The sequence below is a fragment of the Equus quagga genome, chromosome 11 (assembly GCF_021613505.1).
Source record: "Equus quagga isolate Etosha38 chromosome 11, UCLA_HA_Equagga_1.0, whole genome shotgun sequence".
NCBI classification, from domain to species: domain Eukaryota; kingdom Metazoa; phylum Chordata; class Mammalia; order Perissodactyla; family Equidae; genus Equus; species Equus quagga.
This window is the reverse complement of record NC_060277.1, coordinates 40,879,512-40,896,652: the sequence shown is the minus strand read 5'-3', so window position 1 is coordinate 40,896,652 and position 17,141 is coordinate 40,879,512. Positions and strand designations below refer to the sequence as shown.

The 17,141-nt window shown below is 36.0% G+C and overlaps 1 protein-coding gene across 3 annotated transcripts in view; it reads right to left on the bottom strand.

Annotated features, from left to right (window-relative positions):
• The window catches only part of MAP3K7 (mitogen-activated protein kinase kinase kinase 7), a 68,836-nt gene that overhangs the window by 29,262 nt on the left and 22,433 nt on the right, over positions 1–17,141 (bottom strand). For 2 of the 3 annotated variants that reach the window (XR_006890669.1, XM_046676211.1), the window contains exons 6-12: positions 15,396–15,520; positions 12,697–12,825; positions 10,784–10,914; positions 9,111–9,192; positions 6,433–6,563; positions 5,657–5,786; positions 2,861–2,953 (exon numbers count right to left, since the gene is read on the bottom strand). Coding sequence is in view for 2 of the 3 variants with exons in the window: in XM_046676211.1 (XP_046532167.1) it covers positions 2,861–2,953; positions 5,657–5,786; positions 6,433–6,563; positions 9,111–9,192; positions 10,784–10,914; positions 12,697–12,825; positions 15,396–15,520 (821 nt within the window). In the remaining variant the exon portion in view is untranslated. The remainder of the gene's footprint in view (positions 1–2,860; positions 2,954–5,656; positions 5,787–6,432; positions 6,564–9,110; positions 9,193–10,783; positions 10,915–12,696; positions 12,826–15,395; positions 15,521–17,141) is intronic. The other variant, XM_046676212.1, reaches the window with a different exon arrangement.

Here is a 17,141-nt window from a genome sequence, read left to right as displayed (position 1 = left end):
GTAAAACTGATTAGGTTAATGTTTAAATATCTAGAAAAAACGCAATAAGAATATTTAATAAAATATATTACTGAATACTATTTCCATTTGAACAGCATTGTTGCTCTGGCAATTAAGAGCAGAATTAAGGTTTCCTGACTCCATAAGGAACCAATGTCAGAAAAGAGGGTCTCCTGGCTGAAGAGCTCTCTTTAACACAAACCGTAAGGAGGAGCAAGGCAGAATTACTCTATGTTCTCTGACTCAAACAAAAGAGGAGAAAACAGATGTGATTTGCAGTCAGAAGATCCAGGTTGGATCCTGGCTTTGACTCTGGGAAAACCACTCAACATCAACAGATCTAAATTCTTTATCTGTAAAATGGCTATAATTTTATCTAATAACCTAGTTATGAGACTGTTATGAAGGTCAATTAAGATGATGAACTTTAAAGTACTTTATAAGCCACACAGAGCATCTAACCAGCGTTTCTCAGCCTCGGCATTGTTGACATTTTAGGCTGGATAATTCTTGGTTGTGGGAGGCTCTCCAGTACATTGGAGGATGCTTACCAGCATCCCTGGCTCTGCCCACTATATGCCAGTAGCACTTGCCAGTTGTGACAAGCAAAAACATTTCCAGATGTTGCCAAATGTCCCCTGGGGGGCAAATTTACCCTGGTTGAGAACCACTGAGACTACTATTCTTTCTCCTCTGCTCTCCCCCTTATTATCTTGTATAGTATTGTCTATACTGCCCACTCTGTGTGTGTGTTTGTTCTTAATGCTTACCCGTAAGACCTGGATTAAGATTATACTATTTGCCTAAATTTTCCTGATTCCCTCAAACATGTAAGATAATCACAGCTTAGCAGTATGTATGTTTAAATGTTGCCACTTCTTTATTCAAAATATTCCCTCAAACATAGTATCTTTCAGCGTACACGTAAAATGATCTCAAGTACTTTGTTGATTTTGGAAGCAGCCTATGACTCAATAAATAAAATTACTAAGTGAGAAATGGATTAACTCTATGCTCTGAACAGCAATAGTGACGATGTTGTAAAATAAGCCATTTTGGTAACCAGAATAAAAATTATCCTAATATAAAATGGTTTTATACAGACAAGATGGCCCTTAATTTAGAATTTGTATTTTATACATATTTATAATTTATACAGATTTTATATGTATCTTAGTTCCTAGTCACTGGAGCTCAATAATGGCTTGTTCACCTATTTAATAGGCATACATTTATTAAACACTATGTGTGAGGCATTGAGCCAGATACTGCTGATACAATCAATAATAAATAACAAAAATGGTCTCTATCCTCACAGTTTTCAGTTTACTAGAGGAGAAAAGAACCACTATTCCAGCTATTTCACTTCTGGGTATTCATCCAAAGACCATGAACACCCACTAATTTCAAAAGATCTATGCACCCCTATGTTTACTGCAGCATTATTCACAATAGTTAAGACTTGGAAACGACCTAAGTGCCCATCAAGGAAGGAATGGATAAAGACGATGTGGTATATAGACACAATGGAATACTACTCAGCCATAAAAAAAAATATGATGAAACCTTGCCATTTGCAACAACACAGACGGACCTTGAGGGCACTATGCTAAGTGAAGTAAGCCAGATGAAGAAAGACAAATACCATATGATTTCACTCATATGTAGAAGGTAAAAACAACAACAACAAACAAACATACAGACACAGAGAATAGACTGGTGATTACGAGAGGGGAAGGGGGAGGGTGAAAGGGGTAAAAGGGCACATGTGTATGGTGAAGGATGGCAGTCTTTGGGTGGTGAACATGACGTGGTCTACACAGAAATCGAAACACAATGATGTACAACTGAAATTTATATAATGCTATAAAACAATGTTACCTCAAAAAAAAAAAAAGAATCACTAGATACTCAACTATAACACAATATTATCCTAAAAGCACAAACACAGGCAAAGTACAGGGTGATGGAGAATTCACCCAAATCACACCCATGAATGTGTGTGGGAAAAATTATGTGTTTTCTTACCAAATTTTGGGGAAAGAGGTGGAGGAAAACCTAAAGCAGAGGGATAAATAAATGATAATTTTGATAACAAATAATAACCAATACTGAAGGTTACATATGCCGTTTAAGTTTCTATCAAAAATGGTGATTTAGATTTGTCTATAAAATGATCACCATAAGAAATAAAAGCAATTTACCAATTTCAGACCCATGTGTGAGTTAAATATAAAAATATGTAACCCGCAAGAAGATTCTCCTGATAATATACAAGAATCAGAACTGATCATGATTCTTTGGCAAGATACCATGCAAAACAGCAAATTTCATTTAGTTTTACTTTATTTCTGTTTTCCAGGTTAAGGCAAAATGCTATTTAGCAACTCTTTTTCTCAACTTCATATTGCACTTGCTACCAAGGGAAAGAGGCTGGGATAGAAATCTAGAGTGAGCCTAAAAAGTAGTAATCAAGGAAGGAAAGGGGCCAACGACAACAAGTACTTTTCAATAGTTGTTTCCTCATGCTACTGGATACAAAAAAGGTCTTGGTTCAGTTCATCTGCTCACTTAAAAGATGAGAGGAAGTTGGTAGAATTCTGGGCTGGCACTCTCCCTTTTGTGAAAAGGTATACTTTGCCTTCCATTTTATTCTCACTTTTAGAGATCTGAGGTATTCTGTCAAGCTCGCTTCAATGTAGATAAAAATACACAGTTTTCAATCTATCTTCTTAATTACTGAGTGCAAGGTATCTATTTTCACATCCTATAAAAATTGGAGCAAGAAGCATTTTATAAGTACCAGGGATCATTATTCCGGTTCCACAGCTATTAGACCAACTCAGGTGGTCTAAGATACCTGATAAGATGATCTCAGGGACATATGCTGCCATCTCCAGAATGTTGCCAAATGAAGCAGTTTTACGGTGGCCCCGTTTAGGCTTGGAATAGGCTGTAAAAACACATATATACAGTATACATGCAAACAACCACAAACAGTAACACAGAAAACGATTAACTACAAAAATAATAATTTTCAAATAGTTTTGTTAATAACACTTCATGCAGAATGGCATGCAGAACTATATAACTTCATGCATGCTTAGAAAAGGCATGATTAAGGAGCAAATAACTACCAATACAAGATGTTTCACATACCGGCTTTAATTAGCAGAAAGAAAAAAAAAATAGGACACAGACAAACAAAGCTGCAGGGTACTGAGGAAGCTCAATTTCAAACATGTTCACAGAAACAATCTACCTAACTGAAACCACTGATATGCGATGGGGGGCTGGGATGAACGTGGGAAGGAAGAGAGGAGTTAAAAAGAAAGAAGCTATCAATTTGTTTTAATGTCACAAACACAGGAGTACATGTTCAATTAGGCATTTCTTGAAGTGTGCTATAAAATAAAATTCAATGATTAAATGATAATTACTGAACCAACTATGAAAAGTGTACGTTTTTATGACTATAAATATTTACACATACTTCTAGTAAACTGAATATTTATTGTAGTTTCCAAAGTTTAGGGTACATTCTTGGTAAACACGAATAGTGTTGAAACGCTGGAGAATATGAACCTTTCAAAGTAAGACAATTCTCTTAAAAATCTGAATTGTATAAAATTCAATGGACGTTCAATAGCATCTGTTCTATAGTTAGGGTAATTTAAATGTGTGTGGTTACCTTTAACCTAGTGAAATATCACTTCTGTAAAGAATAATTATAAAGCAGTAACTGACTAGCAAAGATATGAAACTATCAAGTTTTATAATTACCAGCAAAGATATAAAATTATTATAACACTACTTCCTGTTTTAGGGTAGCAAACACTATTTGGCAGGCCTAACTTGAGTGATATTCCTCAAGTGAAGGTTCCCCAAAGTGTGAGAGTATCTCTGTGTGTGCACTGTTCATCTGACACTACACTGAGACACTCTCACTCAACAGAAACACTTGTGACTCATAGACACCAGGAGGGCTTGTGAGTGGCTGGTGACCTCCATTCAACTAGATCATTTCTGAAGCTCCATCTCTGTGGCAGAGACTGCTAGTCTCCTGCAAATCTCTATTTTTTTCTTTCTCAGCAACAGAACCCTTACTTTACTCAGGACAGCAACGTTCTCAGATAAAAGATCGTAGATCCTTCTTCCCTTTGTAGCCATCTGATCCTATTACTATGGCCAATGACTTCTATGTGGAAACTGTTAGCAGGGACTTCTGGGAAAGTTTCTTGAAGGAGCTTGGGTATGTGCCCTTTTGGCCTTGCTCTAATTCTTCCTTCTTGCTGCCTGGATTGTGGATGTGACGACTGGAGCTGTAATAGCCATTTTGCAGCACAAAGTAACCTTGAAGATGGAAGCCACACAAAAGGGATTGTGGCAAAGAGACAGAAGGAGCCCAGTTGCCTAATGATCATGGAGCCTATCTCCAGATTTGTGCACGTGTGCAAAATAAAGCTTAAGTGTTAAAGACACTGTTATTCTGGATGTTCTGTTATATCTAACCAATTCTAATGCTAACTAATAAAGTCAGTGATCAAGATTAGTTGAAAACAAGTATACTATGATGGTCCCCTGGACAACTTCTTTCTGAAAAAAGCTCCACACAAAATGAGAATATTCTATTTAGAAAAAAACTAAATGAATGTCTAAAAAGACCTAAAAAAACCCCACAACAAACCTGGTTAGCTAAGTTAAAAAATATATATGCTAACACCCATGGAAATACACATGTATACACATACATAGTTAAAAGACCAGAGGTAAATACACAAAAATGTTAAGTGTTTATCTGAGTGGGACAATTATGGAAGACTGGTTTTTTGTTTATCTCTGAGTGGGACAATTATGGAAGACTGGGCTTTTTTTGTTCGTTTACATTTCCACATTTTCCACAACAGAAAAGTATTTACTTTTATAATTGGCTCCCCTCCACTCCTGGGGGAATATGAAAGAAAATAAATTAAACCAGCATTACTAAAATGAAACCTGATTAGAAAAGAAGGTAAGAAGTTCATTCAGATAACAAAACATATAATTGTTTTTGTGCTGACCAGTCATTCCATAATTAATCATTTTAAGAACTGAAAAAATGGAATTTAAATGCTACCTTTTTCAAGATCAAATAAAATTATAATGATCTTTTATTTTACAATTAAGAGAATTGATCACAACCAACTTAGCTACTTTTTGCCACTGGAAGGAGTAGGAGCAGACAGTAAGGCCAAATCATATTTGGATCTGGAGTACATTTTTTTCGCTAAATTCAAAACAAAATACTCACTATTACTTGAGTTCAGCACAAGATTCTAGTATAAGCACTCAAAATCCTCCAAAACATTCTGGTTTTGGCAAAATTTCAACCTCTCACTTAGATTTTCAGCTCATGTTTGAGTTGAAAGAATTACATTCAATAAAATCTATAATTAGGAAGGTACATTTTATGATCCAAATAATTTTACAAGTCATACCTTCCTTATACGGAATTTGAAATAAATGTATAAATTATTGCTAGAAGCTTAGAAAGTATATTGTAAGCCTACTTTCTGCTTTAAAAAAATTTTAGACACAAAAAACCTTGACATTTCCCCTACTGAAACAACTGTAACTACCATTTTCACTCCTCTTCAGACTTTTATTTCCTTTTTACCTGCGGTCGCAGCAATCCTGGCTTCTATTTCAGACATGTCAGCACTCATCCTCTTGCCCTCGGAGGTTGGGGGCAAACTCTCTACGCTGCTCCCACGGGACGCTCCCAAGCTTAAACGTCCAGATTCACTCTGTTAAAATTACAGGTCAATTTGAATTACTGAAGCTCTTTAGATTTAAAAATCCTGGGCAGTCTAGAAGGAGGAAGATATCAACTGGGATTCTTACGGATTCTGTTCCAGTCTGAAAGAAAAGGGAAGTTTTCAGGGAGAGGGAGCTACAAGGGTAAGGGAGAGCAAGCTGCAAATGCTGGCCTTTAGGAATGGTTGGTCACTGGAGTTGGGAGTTAAATGCCCCAATTATTAGTTAACCTAAATGCCTCAGATGAGATGAATAAAATCACTCCTTAAAATATTTTTAAACTAACAACAGCAAAAATATAATAAATATGAACAAGATGACACGACAGATTTAGGACAACTCCTTTAACAGGGTAGTACGGCCAAGAAATACCCATTTTATATTTTTAACCATCAACCATTAAAGTTAGAGATCATCTTTTGCACAGCTGGCAAAGGCAGCAATCATCAGAAAGGAAAACAACCTGGTAATAAATGGCAAGAGAATCTCATTATATGTTTCTACTCTTAAGCTCATCTGTCTGCTTCAGGAATAAGATTCAGGATTTGTATAATGGAAGACAGCAAATAACTTCTGCTTAGTACAATGTTATAACTAAGGTTACCACATGATTTTACTTTTAATAGTAAAACAAACCTGTTGCTTTGCCTGATTTTTCAACAATTTTGATTCTAAGCGTTTAATAGTATCATTTGTGGCAGGAACTTGCTCCATATTAGTGTCACTTTTATTACTGGTATTTGTAGAAGCGATGTCCATGAATGAGCCTAGGAAAGCAGAAACAATTATGAATATAGCTGTGAATAATACAAATGCTTCATTCAATAATATGTAACTTAAATTCTTTTCCAAACTAGCAAGATATGAATAAAAATAAAATAAGACTTTACAAGCTAATGAAGATACCCAACAAACCCATTTTAAATGAAATTTAAGGATAGCACACAAAGAGAACAAAAATGCCTAAAAAGTCTTCTAACAGTCAAGGATGACTTTAAGGTTCTTAGCCTGAGCTAGTAGAATGAAGTGGCTTATATGAATCAGATGGGGAAGACCATGGGAGGAGTGAGAATGAAGGGAGTCATCAGGAGCTCAGTTTGAAAATGGTTAAGTTTGAGTTCCTACTAGGTATCAAGCAAGTACTTGGATATACGAGTATGAAACTCAGGTGTGGGATGGAGCAAAACATCAGCAAATAGATGGTATATAAAGCCATGATACTGGATGAGATTACCAGGGGAATGAGTATAGACAGATAAGTGAAGAGGCCAAATGACTGAGCCCTGGGCACTCTGACATTTATAGCTTGGGAAGATGAGGAATAACCAGAACAGGAAACCATCAGAACAAGTAGCCAGAGATGTAAGACGAAACCCAGGCTAGTATGGTATACTGGAGACCAAAGTGCTGTAAAGAAGAGAGTAATGAACTGTGTCAAATGCTACTGAGAGTCAAAATAGATGAGAACTGAAAATCATTCATTTAGCGCTAGTAATATGGACATAACCAGTGACCTCGACGAGAGCAATTCTAGAGTAGTGGTATAATAAAAGCCTCAATAAAGAGGGCACAAGAGAGAATGGGAAGAGAGAAGCTAGAAAATGCAAATACAGACTATATATGCTCTGCAAATGATCCCAGAAGAACAGGACACAGAAGGAAGAACTGATAAGAGCAGATGGGATACAATGCACAAGCAGACAGGCTTGCCTTCGGCTAGGAGCATGGAGAATTCAGTCACAGCAACAGAAGACAAGGTAGAGGAGATGGGCACAGGTACAGGCAGGCGGGTAGATGTAGTGGGGGAACTTGTAGGAGCTATCTTCTGATTACTCCAATTTTCTCAGAAAAATAGTAAACAAGGTTAGAGGAGGTGTTTGAAGTTTGAGGAGAGAAGCTAAAGTATAAAATTAAGTCATCTAGGAGAGGGGAGACGGATTAAAATACAGTACAATTGTCCAGCAGCTCTAAAGAGGCACTGGAGGATAGTAACCATGTGTCATCTCCAGTCACATTCAGCTGCACTGGTACAGGCAAGGAGTAAACTGAGTGTCAGATTTAATTAGGCTTACAGTTTAGCCAAACAACCCTGAGACAAGGGCTAGAAGGCTGAGGATTATTCCTAAAGGATTTATAATAGCTGCCTGGAATTAAGTGGAGTGAGGGAGGAAGGATGGATCTAAGAGGACTGAGGGTCAGTGAAAAGGTGGAAGAATCAAAGGACTAAGGGTCACAGTACGGAAACGGGAGGAGGGTCTGAAGGTAGTGGTAGAAGTAAATAATGTCATTTTAGAGTAGTTCATTTTAGGATTCAGAGCCCCTCAAAAGATTTTCAGTAAAATTGGAATTTGGGAATAACTAGCAGAAGACTAAACCAGCTTAAAATAAATATAATTATTTCTGAGGTGGAGAAAATAGACCAGTCCAAATATTTGTTAGTAAAAATAAAATACTAAGGGGCTGGCCCCATGGCCGAGTGGTTAAGTTCGTGCGCTCCGCTGCAGGCAGCCCAGTTTTTCGTTGGTTCGAATCCTGGGCGCGGACATGGCACTGCTCATCAAACCACGCTGAGGCAGCGTCCCACATGCCACAACTAGGAGGACCCATAACGAAGAATATAAGACTATGTACCAGGGGGCTTTGGGGAGAAAAAGGAAAAAAATAAAATCTTTAAAAAAAAAAATATTAAGTCTGGGATAAATACATGGACAAATATATGTGAACATATACACATAAACCTTTTAGTTGTAATTAAATTAATAATGAAATGTTTAAAATGCCATCTATGTTGAGAAGTACAGTTTCTCTAAGTTAGAGTATTAGACTATCTTTTTTGATGACCACAAACTACAAATACCACTACAACTTCATATTTAGAAAACTGAACTAAAACTCAGCTTCTTAAATAAGAGTCTCTGTAGACTCTTCTACAAAGACCAAAAAGTAGGGTATTCATGATGAAGAAATTATGTTGTTATATATATTTACAATACTTTCTAATACTATTTGATCTGACAGTGTCTGTGTAAAAACTTTTTAAAATAAAGAATGATGCTCACAGCAATATAATATTCAATCTTTTTATATATAACCATGCAAGAATTCTAAGACTTGGAAGCGGGTCTTCAGTAACTCTTTAATCTGGGCACCTTCATGAAGATTGATACACCTGGAAACTCAAATTGCAGTCAATCATATGTAATGAAGAAATTACAATGCAAATGGGGACATCACTCACTGGTTCTTGATTATAATTTCATGGGGAGAGAGACACAAAAAAATTAGGTTATTACTCTTCCAATCTATCCATTTACCTGTACTGGTGGCAGAGTTGCTCTGTCCTTCATCTGAATATTGACAAGGATATTGTAACGGCTCATCTGCTCCTGGAAAGTACTATATATAAAAAGGTAAATCACAATTTAAAATTTCTTTAATACAAATTAACTCCTGTAAAAATTAACTTGAAGAGTACGTCTGAATTACTTCCTTGTTGTAGGATTTCAACGTAGCAAAGATCGTGCTTTATTTTCCCTAAGGCATAGAATGAATCTGTAAATACCTAAGTTTTATATTTTACAAAGATAACAATAATGTGCTACTCTTCTGAATTTCAACCATGATCAACGCCATGTATCTACCTAAGTATCCATTTTACACAGAGCCTAGATAGTCTTGAAGAAAATAGCAAATATTTCTCTAGAGAAACACAGGAAATACAATAGTATCATTTCTCATAATTATATGAAACATATTTATGTTCTCATAGCAGCAATGTAAACTTCCAAGTTGATGAAATGATTCTTAGTCTGACAACTGAGACTGGTATGCCATAGAATAATTATTAGACTAATATTTTAAATATCAAGGATAGATTATGGATGTCCCTCTTTGAACTGAAGATGTAATATTGGAAACACGGGATAGATAAAAATTAGAATTTAGGGAAAAAAAAGAAAAGTTTTTTTCTCAAATTAGACAAAGCACATATAAGCACAATTACAATTTGAACAATTTATATATGCCAGTGTTTAAAGCTATCTGACTACAGAGACTAAGTTGCTTTCTTATGAACATATCTTTAGGGCCCAGGATTCTATATATAGCTGGTATCCGAATATGATGGTAAGAAGTTGAAGCAGGTTTGCCTAAGTTATTTTCAATAGAATGAACAAACTAAATCTTCACCCATTTAGGAAATCACTTAGTCTATATTTGAGGAGAATGAAAGATTCTTTCACTGAGCAAACTGTTCTGAAATTCAGGAACTTTCATGAACTTTTTAAAGTCAAGGTACTATTTGATAGATTTTGTTAGTGCACCAAAAACTAGAGGCCTAAAATTATTCAAATAATTCTAAAGAAGTGTTTGATTTACAGACTAGGAAATTTTGATAATCATTTAAAAGGGTTCTTCTAAATTCAAAATTCTATAAATCCTAGAAGGAAGTTTAACTTTTTAATGGCAAATGAAAAGCTGAAAATACGTAATGAAAAACCAAAAGGTCAAAATCACTTAAATAAATGTGTCTGAGAATGCAATCTCTCTATTGCCCTGCATAAAAGACTGCTTGCCTGATGAAGATGTGTGCTAAAGAAAATTTAAAATTTACTTTAGCAAGCATTAGAGTCATAAAATACCTAAGCCCCGGAAAGGCTTTAGAGAGTATCTAACTCAGCATCTCTTTCATTACAGATGAAGCAACATGCCCGGAAACACATTTGTCCACTAAGTTAAGCAGGAGGAAAAAGCAAGTCTGGAAACGGAGTCTAGCCATCTTTCCATTATAAAGAACTAGATATTCGTTTCTCAAAATAATGTCTCCTCATTTGATTATAGGAGCAATGAATGTTCATTCTAACTTGGAAAATACAGAATAGTATAAAGCAGAAAATAGCAATAACGTCCCTTTACTTTAAAACCCCTTTAAAACTCAGTATATATCAAATTCCCCTAAACCCAAAGCCCCTCAAAAGAAGGATTATACCCGCATCAAGTGAGTCATTATTTTCACAATTTCCTCCATTGAAGGACGCTGAGAAGGATCTTTAGACCAACAACGAGTCATCAGGCTCTCAATGGGCTTAGGTAAATTTTTGATCAGTGGCGGTCGAGTACCTACAATTGAAAATTGGGGGGGGGGGGGAAGAATGTATTTACCCAAAGAATGGTATAAGTTTTGTGTATGTATTTCCAAAGCAGTATTTATTTTATAGATCTTGTAATTTAAGATTTTTTTTTGGAGTAATAAAAGTACTCTTTCTGTCCTTTAGGCTAATAAAGGTATAGTTACTTTTTGAAGAGTTAAATTAAAATTTCTATATGTGTTAGGGTAACAGTAAGACTGAGAATTAATATTATTTCATTCGTTATAAACAGTCTTTCAACAAATAATAATGGATTAATGTGTTTTATTAAGAAAAATAAAATCCTGGCTTGAGGTAATCTTACCTGAGATATTTATTTTTAGATTTATTGCAAAACCTTCAAATGTGTTTGAAAAATCATCTTAGACATCTAAAAGTCATCAACTCTGGTGTTATACTCACTGGCCTCCCAAGTGACTCTCTTGTGGAAGGCAAACCTTTTGGCTGCTGTGAATCAGTCATCTCATAAGCTGAAAACTGCCAACTTCTGTGCAGTAACCAAGACTGTAATATTATTACTAAGGTCTCTAATTTAAAGAAGTCCTCAAATATAATGAAATCTTTGTAATTTCATCAATTAACAAGTTAGTTCTTTTATTCCTTACTTCATTGACAGTCAGCTATTTACTGACAACTGACAGAAAGAAAAAGAAAACAGACTGTCTTGGTCGATGTTCAAGCATTCTCCACAATGACATTAAAGTCACTAAAATGAAAGGTAGTACAGGAAACTGGTAAACGCGCTCACAATTACTCAGATGAAGGTACTGTTGGACAAGTCTATGAATGACTTAAATAGGCAGATATGTGTTCGTACTGCTTGTGGGATAGTAGATTAAAACGTCATTAATCAGAATGATTATACTCAAGTGACAGAAATTAAATAACAGAGGGTGATGTTAAAAGTTAAGCAATTTCCCTTCATGGAGTTTATTTTCCAAAGCAAATGGGAAGTAACTTGATTAATAAGTAAGATGTATCCTAACATCATGGGTGGTTAGAAACATCATAAATAGAGGTATAAAAGGGAACAGGTGGGATGCAAGGCCAGTGAGTCCATAAGGCAACACAACTTAAAAATAAGAGCACCGGAATACAAAGATCTGGATTTGAATCCCAGCAATACCACTTACTAATCTTGTGACCTTGGGCAAATTATTTAACCTCTCTAGGTCTCAGTTTCTGTAAAGCTGTAAAATGCGGCAATAATTGTACTCAGCTCATTAGGATGAATGAGAAGACACAAGGAAAGAGGATGTGAAGCACTTTGTGTTCTGCCTTTATGAAAAGCTTAAGAAACAACTCAACATCATTCTTTGCTTTCTCTCCTCGGTGAAACCCTTGCTTCCTTAGGAGAAAAAGGCTTCAGCTCCCAAATTATCTTAACCATGTGACACATTTTATCCATTTACTTCATTTTTAAATTTTATTTTCTCCACAGAGTCCAGTCCGATGCTTCCCTATCCCCTGGAGAGAGCCAACTTAGGTAGTGGGCTCTGGCCATCCAGGGATGGCCTTTCTCTAATTAGCACAGTGTGCAGACCTCTAGCTTTGTGCAAAGGCCAGGACCGTGCCCTGCCTTGCCCTGCCTGATTTTGGGGTTGGCGGAGGGTTGGAGACTGATGGTAGGAAAGTATTCTGGTAACAAAGAATTGTACATTTTAATATTAGGGATAAATGGTCTTCTTTGGAGGAGAAACAATTTTCTGAATAGGAAATATACAAAACATTTAAAAAATTTCTTTTCACGAACCATTATGAACAGCCCACATGATACGGAAAGCTGGGCCACCAATCTCATCAAAGGGTTTCCGACGCGTTATCACTTCCCAAAGGATAATACCCCAGCTGAAGACGTCACATTTTTCACTGTAATTGCTACCTAGAAAAAAGGGTAGGATACTTTCAAGACTTTTTTCCACATCACTTACAGAAATAACTGCTTTCGTAAATTTTAAGAATTAGCATTGTGTACAAAAACAAGAGCATGCCACATGTAGAGTTGAGAAATTACTCTGTCTGAAGTACCTTAAGTCTTTGTAACAAATACACCTTTTTCATGAATTAAGTATTAATAATGCACTAAAAAATCCACTTTAGAAAGCTGGTCACTTTCTACCTTTGCATCAACAAGCACAGGGCTTATCTTTTATTTATTTAGACTGTACTTTCTGAGGGGCAGAGTATGAAACATTTGTACATTCCTTTCTTTAATTTCTTAATTTTAAATTTTCTGCCCCCATTCTCTTAATGGATAGTATTACTCTACTATCAAAGCAGAAGAAATTTCTAATTTAGTGCTGGGATTTTCTTTTCAATATCTGGTGAGATGAAATTCTTAATGTGAAAACTTAAAAATAAGTTGTAAGCAGTGAAAATTATGGATAACAAATTTACGGTGAGCAGATTATGTAGCAAAATTTACACGTTTACTAAATTGGCAGGTGAATCAGCACAATAAACAGCCATAAAACAAAAAAAATTAAACAAAAAAACCCCCCAAACAACCCAATATAAGAATGAACAATGACAGCGATAGCTACATACGTATCTAGTATGTGTACTACACCTGCTCTGAGTTGAGCACTGTAAGCATTACAATGAAGTTCCAATCTAATCTGCACCACAGGCGCTGACATCTTTCAGATATAAAGAAATCTACATAGGCTAATCGTCTGAGCTGAGCTTGGTTGCTCTAAACAATTAGCAGTAACTTTTATTTCTGGGTTCTTTCGTATAAACAAATCTTTTGGCTCTCCATATTGTGTTATTTTAACTCGCAGAAAGGTTTAAATAAATAATTATAAAACAATGCCAATTATATGTATTTTGTATATGAATTTGAAAACAGGAGGCATCATTAATTTTGTGTAATTTTTTTTTAAAGATTGGCCCTGAGCTAACATCTATTGCCAATCTTTTTTTTTCTTCTTCTCCCCAAAGCCCCTCAGTACATAGCTGTATCGTCTAGTTGTAGGTCCTTCTAGTTCTGCTATGTGGGATGCTGCCTCAGCACGGCTTGATGAGCGATGCTAGGTCCGTGCCCAGGATCTGAACTGGCAAAACCCTGGACTGCCAAAGCAGAGCATATGAACTTAACCACTTGTCCACGGGTTGGCCCCTAATTTTGTATGATTTAACACCTGCTTGTCTACTAACTTTTTAATAGAATTTTATGGCAAAATAGCTCCACTCAAGTGACCAGCTGCATAGCAAATTTCTCTTTTGGGTGGGTACAAAGAAACAAGAAACTTTAAATTCATCAAAATTAAAAGAAATAAGCCATAATCAGAACCTGATTATTGAATGTATCTGAATTTTATGGGTATTCACACTTCCTAACATACAAATCATACATCTTCAGTTCAACTTTTCTCATTTAAAAGACAGTTTGAAATTTTTATACAGAAACCTAGCACGAAATTTATGAATCACTCTTTTAGAACTTGAGTGAGATATGGAGATATAAAAGAAAGTTAACATAAGCTTATCCTTTACTTGTTGTTTTTAGTATCATGTAACTGTCCAATTACTTGTGTTCTTTCTAAGGCATGCTCACTTAAACTTGAGACTGTGAAGTTTTAATTGCTAGGAAACCAATACAAAAGCACAACTGACTCGTTATTCCTGGTATTTCTGCTCTGTAAAGTTGCTAGTAACACTGAATTAGTGAACACTGAGTCATCTGCTCCTAGCGAAATACAAGGTTTTTCCTGCAAGCCTCTTCACAACATTTTGTCAACTGATCAATACATAACCTTGCTTTACATGTGTTTCGGCTTCAAATACCCTATTTAATATATATTGCTGATTCACTAACATCAAACTCATGGCCAAGAGACTATAAGCCACGCCTGCATGAAAATTGGTTAGCACATATATTTTCTCTGTAAAACACATCACAGTAGACTTAGAAACACTAGAAAACACTTCAATATTACTCTTGGAGGCCATTTTAAACAGTGAAATCACCAACAAAAGGCACAAAAAAGTGAAAAAATGTGGTACTAAATAGATCACAAAAACAACAGTATAAGATCTGAAACAAGAAGGCAGAGTATTGCCTTGTTTGACCTCAGCTGGGAATGCGTGTGTTTTGTGACTCAAAATTTTTTCCTGCTCTATGCAGGCCTGAGAATAACCATGAAAGCACCGAGTACTGATCTTAGGGTTACAAACAGGAGATTTTACAATTACAGAATCTGAGAATGAGGATGAACTGTACACATGATTGAACTTGCATAGAAGGTGCTAGACAACTTAAATCTTGCTATTCGATTTAAGATCTAAGGCTACATTTATTTAATACCTCCTTAGACTTTTGTATCTAGCTTATAATTATGTACTATGCAGAAATAAAACCACGGAAACAGGGAAAAGCTATAAATACATATTGGATTTACATGAGTAATAAGGCAGATTACCAATCACATTATGCTTTTGTCATTTTACCTTCAAAAACTTCAGGTGCCATCCAAGCAGCACTCCCCTTGTTATTGGTCATGTGTGTCTGAATGTCACAGGCTGTACCAAAATCACAGATTTTTAAAACTGTCCCTCCTGCAACCAGCAGCAAGCTGTTAAAAAAAAAAAACCAAAACAGAAAACCTAAGGTTTTAAGACCAATATATGATTCTATAATAAAAGAAGAGCCTTTTGTGAAAATAGAAAGGGTTAAGCAAAATGTCACCATTCCACTTCCGTGAAATGTTACCTGGTCAGCATGATAGCTCAATACTTGAGAGGAGTATCAGTAAAAATTAACTGGCCATAACCCAATTCTCTTAGAGGGACTGTTAGACCCACTTTTTGATGTCTCCATCTCCATCTCCATCTTTCCTGACTACACTTCTCTCGGGGCCAAAACAAAACATGGGGTTTAAAAAACTTCTAGTAGGTCAACAATATGGTGTCCTGAAACAGGACCGGATGGATATCTATACCTTCATAAATCACTTGCCCCTTATAGTTAATCTATCTATCCCAGTGTTTCTCAAGCTTCAGGCAGAAACCTAGTTATAAAATCTGTATTATAAAAATCTAGATCATAGAGCTGGAAACCTAAAAAATCACTCACAAAATCAATTCAGACTATGACACCATTTTAAGAAATAAAACAATAGAAAATATCAAAGTACATCACAACTAGTAAGATTAAATACTGTTTCACGAAAGTTGTTTTACTTCTATACACAGTGATGTGTATACACAGGATAGATTGTAAAGTATTTCTTACTGTGGATCCGGGTCCAAAAGTCTGCAAACCTGCTCTGTTCTTATTAAACTTATGGTAAAGAGTAATGAGAGTCTTTAGTTTAGCCTAATGCAGCAAGACTGGTTAGCTGTTCACTGATCTCATTTCCTCTCCCTCCTGGACACACAACAAGATTACATTTCCCAGTCTTCTGAGCAGTTAGATGTGGCTATATGACCATTTTAACCAATGGAATGTGGGTGAAAGCAATGTACTTCACCTCCAAACCTGGCCCATAAAAATCTCCCAAATATATACTCCTTTTCCTTTCCCCATATGCCACTGAATGCAGAGGATTATGAACTACAAGACACAAGGAGCCTGGGACTCTGAACCACTATGTGAAAAACTGCCCACTAATCAGGAACATTCATTTTGGACTTCATATGAGTGAAAAGAAAAAACCTGTACTTTGTTAAGCCATGAGATTTCAGGGCTTATCTATTACAACAGTGTCACTCTAACCAATATAAGAAAATGATATTGAAGTGGATGAAGCTATAACAAAAACCAAATATATTGGGCATTGGCTTAGTAGTAGGCAGCAAGAAAACTGCAACTGGAGGCTGGAAAGATAGAGATCTATGCAAAGATGTGGCAAGATGTGGCAAAACGTGGTAAAATTTGTCTCCTGTGATAATTTGTGGCTTTAAAAGACTGGAAAAGTTGACTGCTTCCAGACTCCAAAGAGCAGGAACTAAGAATGACAAAGGCCCATGAGGACTCAGCACTGCAGCAAAGAACAAATTAAGAGAAAATACTTCTCACCTGAACTTGATGTCCTCAAGGTGTCTCCATTCAGTTGAGAAAAGACATCGAGGCCAGGAATTAAGTAAACCAGGTTTAAGATTTTGTCTAAGAATGAATTCTGGTAGTAGTCACAGGCACATGGAACTAACTGGAACATGGGAGATCAAAAGCCTACTTTTAAGGAAATTATATTG